Source organism: Pyxicephalus adspersus, chromosome 7 (assembly GCF_032062135.1).
Source record: "Pyxicephalus adspersus chromosome 7, UCB_Pads_2.0, whole genome shotgun sequence".
NCBI classification, from domain to species: domain Eukaryota; kingdom Metazoa; phylum Chordata; class Amphibia; order Anura; family Pyxicephalidae; genus Pyxicephalus; species Pyxicephalus adspersus.
This window is the reverse complement of record NC_092864.1, coordinates 52,102,285-52,108,683: the sequence shown is the minus strand read 5'-3', so window position 1 is coordinate 52,108,683 and position 6,399 is coordinate 52,102,285. Positions and strand designations below refer to the sequence as shown.

The following is a 6,399-nucleotide window of genomic DNA, read 5'->3' as shown; positions in this document are numbered from 1 at the left end:
GTAATTTATTAGAAGACAAGACACAAAAGCAGAACATTCTTAATATTCAAAATACACAGCAAAAAGAACATCATTGTATTATCAGCAAGGTTGTTTTGCACTTATGGGGATCTGTGATACAAATTTAGCATATCTATTCCCCTAATAATTTGTTTTGTAAATAGGCACTCATTGTCTATGGTAAAGGTTTATGTCTATAGCCAAACGTATGTCTACTCAGATCTATTTAAAGCCTTAATATGCAGTCCAAAATATGATGCCTATTCAACCACAGAATTCTATGGGAGGTAAGATGAAGTGTAAGTGGCATGCAGTCTAGTGTTCATGTCATAAGTATTAAAATCAATATGAAGCTCCAATACAAACATTAAAAATATGAGCTAAAAAGAACATTCTGATCTATACTTCCAACCAACAAAGTCTGGAAACAGAGTTTTTCCTTTACTCTCTTCATTTACAACCTGATTAAATATGACATGGTAAGAAAGAGCAGCTATGTACAAGACAATTTTTAATAAATCACATATTGGTCAGATACTTAGTTACCCTGCATACTTATTTTCTTAGTGATTTCCAAAATATGGGGGTTATTTTATGCAGTTAGTTTGGTCACAATATGTACTTATTGGAGTTCTTTACTTTTACTTACTACTTCAAGTAACAAGAATTCTGATATTTTGAAATTATACAAGAAGATCTAAATACCAACTTCAATTCAGTACTGGACAATGAGGGGGGATAAATACCATATATCCGAAATTGCAAAAAGATAAAATCAAAGACTTAAAAAGACATTCCTTTGGTCCCTGAAGTGAATCCCTCTTAACTTCCTCCTATCCAGTAGTCTGTTTTCCCAGTCAACAAAGTCTTAGATCAGGGGCGTCAAACTAAGGCCCGCGGGCCACATCTGGCCCCCTAAAGAATTCCGAAAATGAATTACATCTGGCCCGCCAGCATGCTACTACGTATTGCAGGGAGTGATGCAGCTACTACAATTCCTGGCATCACTCACGTCTATAGACCAGTGGCCTATGAGTGTCCCTGCATTGTTATTCTCTTCTACTGACTGTTGTATAGATACAAGTAATGCCGGGAATTGTAGTCTCAGCATCACTCTCCTCTATGGAACAGGAGGTGAGCTATCTCAGCTCCTCCCCATCCCCCTCTCACACATCACAGGCACCTACAGTAATATATTGTAACTGTAGCTCTGCATACAAATGAGAGAAGCGGCATAGCGGTTAATTTGAATATTCTATATCAGGCAGTACCAGCAGCATGAAAACAATCGGTTAAATTATTTCAACTGTATTTCTATCAGTGCTCAACCCAGAATTTTTTTTAAGCTGGGTGGGAAGAATTTGTAGGTGGGTGGCAGCCCCTGTATTGTGACCAAACTCTTAAGTAACCACCCAAAAACAGCCGGGTGGGTGCTGTAAAGTGCCGGGTGGTGCGCCCAGCTAAAAGGGCCTGTCTATGAATGTAGTACATAGCTCAAAGGACCTACAGTCAGTATTAGGCTAAGGATCAAATATAGTGTGCTGGAACATACACAGAGAATCTCCATTCATTTCCTTACACATGGCAGGATCCACATGAATCTCTATGTTACTACCTCACATCATCATTTTCAATACATGCAATACATAGACATTCCTGTACACCCATCATGTGACACAAAGCCTAGGCAATGATCACATGGTGCCTGACTATCAGGGGCATTGTGTTTATTTCAAATCATTGAAGACTGCATAGTGTAATATTTAGTGTGAGACAAACTTGTGATGTGAGAGGATGAACAATACACAGTCTGCATAGATAGATAAAAATTAGTCTTTTCAACCCTAAAGAATATGTAGAGGGGTTTGTTTTTTGTTAGATTAAGTAGTAAACTTCCTCAATTTTTTCAATAAATTTCAAGTTTGGCCCCCGACTTTGTCTAAGTTTTTAATGTCGGCCCTCTGTGTATTTGAGTTTGACACACCTGTTTGAGATGGATACTCTTCAATCTACACTTCTGGGAGCCCCATCTTTTTTATGTGTAAACATCACTCATGAAAGGGTTTAGTGATCCTAGCTGTTCAATTTGCCCATAATATTCAATATTCATACATGGGGCCATGGCACACAGGGTGAAAGAAAAGTAGCAGTTTGGGGCCTTGTTAGAAGAAAGGTTGCTGTATTGGGTAAGAATATAAGTAATATCACAGGTACAATGCACTAGGGTGTGTAGCCGAGTCAGTTGGGTTAAAGCAACACCACACGATTATCTAGTACTCAGGTGTTGTAAGCTGAAAGAGTACAGCGAGATCAAACAGCATTATTCCTTAAAATATACTTATAGTATTACATAAAGATACAGTATTAAAAATAAATAGACAAAGAAATTAACAATTTTGCAGCATTATCATTCAGTCTTTTCACTGCAATTAGATGCGACAAAACATGGCAATATGAAGTGGTCCTAATTCTTTTATACATGTATTTTGGGGCTATTCCCCTTACACTAAAAATAAGGTGATAAAAACCAGCTGTCAATGCCTCTGCACCATGGCAAATTAAAGAGCCCCTTTTTAGGTCCATCATATTGGTACAAACATGTATTTACTAAGCCAAGGTACTGAAATTATTTCATGCTTCACAGTATCCAATTGGAATCCATCTGGTGTAAATGCATTTCATTTAAAATATGTAGGGAGTAAAAGAGAAGCATTTTAAAAGCTTCATTGCTGGTCAGGTAAGAAGTGAAGGTGCTAACACTTCTTGAATATTAAAAATCAGAAAATGGGTAAGACATAATGAGAAATTCCTGACCCTCACCAGAGCTCAGCAATAAACTAACCTTATTTCCCGTGGTTACAAGTCTCTTCTCTAAAACCAAGAGTCTCTTCTCCAGCATGTACTCTTAATAGGTGAAACCCTAACAGGGTTGCTGCCAGGAATAGCACAGTGGCAGCCGTACTTCAGGGCACAGTGTAAAACACATAAAACCAGTGGCTGCAACCTCCCTCACCTACTTGTCATTCATAAAAGGAAGCCTGAGGTTTTATGTTGAAGAATGGCCAGGCGAGAGAGCGGCTGGGTTTAGGAATGGCCAGGGGGGAGAGCGGCTGGGTTGTGAACACAGCTGCTGGATGCATGTTACATTCCTGGCTGCTACACATGAAGATTTCACCTGTTAAAAATGTATGCTGGATGAAAGAACCTTCCATTTGGGGAACAGGAACACAGTAACTATGTAATTATTCAAGCACAGAATATAACTGCATATTAAAGCTTTAAAGTAAAGATAACAGACTGTTATTTATGGAATATATGATTGCCTTATGGAATCAGGAAGGATTTTTTTCCCCTGTTGGATCAAATTGTACCAGGGTTTTTTTTGCCTTCCTCTGGATCAAATATGTCCATAGGGCTTTACATCTGGGATATGTTTATTTCCCTAGTGGTTAAACTTGATGGACTTTTTTTTTCAACCTATGTAACTGTAAAATAGTGCACGTTAGCTGTGCTTGGAATTTAGCTTTAAAAACTAGGAAAAAAAACGATACTTTTAATAAAACTTTGTTTAAAAAAAAAAAGTCAGCTTGTTTTATCCATGGATGAATGTAATATCTTTATATACAGTCCATAATGTCATACTGTTATTGAAAACTTTAACCTGACTGGCTTCTATGGGCAACCACTTTGACACCCGTTTTCTTTCCTCTGGTTTAGCATAAATCAATACCCCACAGTTCCATACACAAATAAGAGAGCCAAGGTATATGCAAAATAAATACTTTATTATATTTAGAAATCAGCCCTTGTGTATGGAGTAACACAAACGTTATAGTTTTCAGACTTTCTGCAACATATATATCCACAAATATTGTTCCAATTACAGCTCAAACAAAACAAGAGATAACAAAAAGGACATGGGGTTTAACTCTGCTCCAATCCCTGTGCCTACACATACTTGTTTCATTTATCTGACTTACATACCTTCATTTCTACAAGCAGATGGTGGGTGGGGTGTAGTATTTCTTGAGAGGCTCATAGAAAGCAAAGCACATTTTTACAACACATACTTTACATTGAAAACACATAACACAATAGAAACAAGAAAGGCATAGTGTTAAAAAAATATGGAATATTAGAAAGTTATGAGAATGAGTTAAGTGGGAAATCATCCCTACACTGAAATAGCTCTTCCGGAGGGTAAAGTATTTTGTCTCTATTTGTCAATATGCTAAAATAGCAGCCATGATCCCACCCCATGATTCCTTTATTCACTTTATAAGGAAAAGCAAGGGATGGAGCAGTGATACATGGACTGTATAGTAAAAGGTAAAAGCAGGATGAAGGCTGCAGACCCAACACATTAGCAAAAGCACCAACAGGGGAGAGAAAAGTAAAACAGCTGAGGTACATAAAAGATCGCTAAATACTTTTACTCACGTAATCCTGCCAAATACTAACATTTTGGTGTAGGGTGGCCTTCTTGCAGCATTTTGTTAAAACTTTTAAACAATTATGTGTATAAAGATATACCACTTTCAGTGTAAGAACTATAAAAGTAGTTTTTGGGGAAAAATATAAACTCTATCATGCAATAACAAACTTTAGCTACATCAACTATTTGGAAAGTTTTCTTTACATTGTACTTGTAGCATGCACATCTTGTGCCTAGTGCCTTGGTAGTATCACAAGTTCCTAGTGAACAGATATCTGGTATATAGTGGTTCAGCCCATGCAATGGCTACTTTCCTCATGTGCAGAGGACCAGTACATTTTTTTTTCTTTAAAGTGACTCTACAAAACAGCAGAAACTAGGAAGTTTGTTATATGTTCAGAGTGAATCACTTATTGCACAATCTATACCTCATGGAGGTCAGTGTATAGGCTAAAGAGAAAGACTAATATTGGTCGTTTAACCTTAAGACTCTGCAAAACCTGGATAGTTCCCTCCCCTGCCCCCCTCTAAAAAAAAACAAAAAAAAAACAGGCACCATTTAGGGAAAAAAAAGAAAGTTTTCAAGTCTCAAAAATGATACAATGGTGTTAGGATTAGTACAGTAAAATAAATATTGTTTGAAGCCTCCATAGTCCTCCTATTGGCAGAAATCTAAGCAAAGTGCCCAAATTACACACAAGAACAACCGTCAATGAAAAGACAAAAATTTAAAAAAAACAAAAACAGTAGATCATTTCAGCAGCAAAATAAAGTCCTCCTGGATTCTTAGGCTTGATATAATCAAGATCTGCAGCTAAAGTCTTGATATAAATTTCTAAGAGTTCAACCAATTCTTGTGGTCTTCAGTCTATGTGTAAAGAAGAAAAACAAAGTATTAATACAAAATATAGAAACCACACTGCAAGGCAAATTCTGCACAAAGCAATGTAGCTCTGTATAAATCATAAATTGTTAAACCTTCTAACTCAGAAAAAACAAAAACGTAGCCTTGCAGTGCAGTTGTTGCAAGTACAGGCTCATTTAGTATTGTATTTACATCATTTTATCTTTTCTGCAGTAAGTCACTCCAGGATAGGATGTCAACAGGCAATGATACTATCTCTTACAATGTAGGGCAAGTAGCCCTGCACTGTGAGGATTCTGAGAAATGAAAAGAGGAGTATGATGCCTCGGGAGTCAGGCACAGAGTAAAGAGTAGTTCTTATATGCCTAGATTTAGCAAGCAATGTGACTTGTTTTGAGCTCCTTGCAGTCAGCTGTAGGGCAGAGAACAGATGGGAGACGGAGAAGCAGTACAAACCAATCAGTTGTAGTTTAACGAGAATATTCATGTTCAGAGAGAGCAGAGGGGACGAAAAACTAGCTTATTGGTCTGCTATTTATCTTTTCAATGCCCATTCACAGGTTGTAGGAGGGTCAAGACCTTGAAGGCTCAAGGTCTTCAGCTCCACCATACTATGTCTCTTCTGCAACAAATACTTGCTACCTGCCTAATGGAACATAGATTCAGATTGTACAAAAAGCTGCACATGTGGAGATAAATATACAATCTTTGCATGTCTTGCTGTCCAAATAAAAACACTGCCACTGAAGGGTGTGTTAGGTCATCCTAGGATGGCCAATCAAAGTAGCCAAAGCTGATGAACCCATAAATGACTGGGTGAGGAAGCTTCTATTGCTGAAGGGCAGGTAAATGTTTTCATCTACAAAAGTTAATTATCAGTTTTGATTGACCAAATCTACAAAAAGAAAAACTTGTAATGTGAAGATAACAAATATTAAGTTGTACAAAATGGTCACTTACCCTAAATTCTTCCATCTGCTTTTCCATCCAAGGAGCGAATAGGAGAAGATACTGCTGCTAGAAGTCCACTTACTATTTCTCTTCTGATGTCTCCAACAATAGATTCTTTGATCTAGAAAGATAACAGATGTAAGAATTC

General features: G+C 37.3%; 1 protein-coding gene across 5 annotated transcripts in view; it reads right to left on the bottom strand.

The window, feature by feature from the left end:
* Positions 1 to 3,764: 3,764 nt before the first annotated feature.
* Positions 3,765 to 6,399, bottom strand: part of ITPRID2 (ITPR interacting domain containing 2) — a 57,952-nt gene continuing 55,317 nt past the window's right edge. For all 5 annotated transcript variants that reach the window (XM_072418411.1, XM_072418414.1, XM_072418413.1 and 2 more), the window contains 2 exons: positions 6,261 to 6,372; positions 3,765 to 5,303 (listed from right to left, as the gene is read on the bottom strand). In XM_072418411.1, coding sequence (XP_072274512.1) covers positions 6,262 to 6,372 — 111 coding nt within the window. In that variant the 3' untranslated portion in view covers positions 3,765 to 5,303; position 6,261. The remainder of the gene's footprint in view (positions 5,304 to 6,260; positions 6,373 to 6,399) is intronic.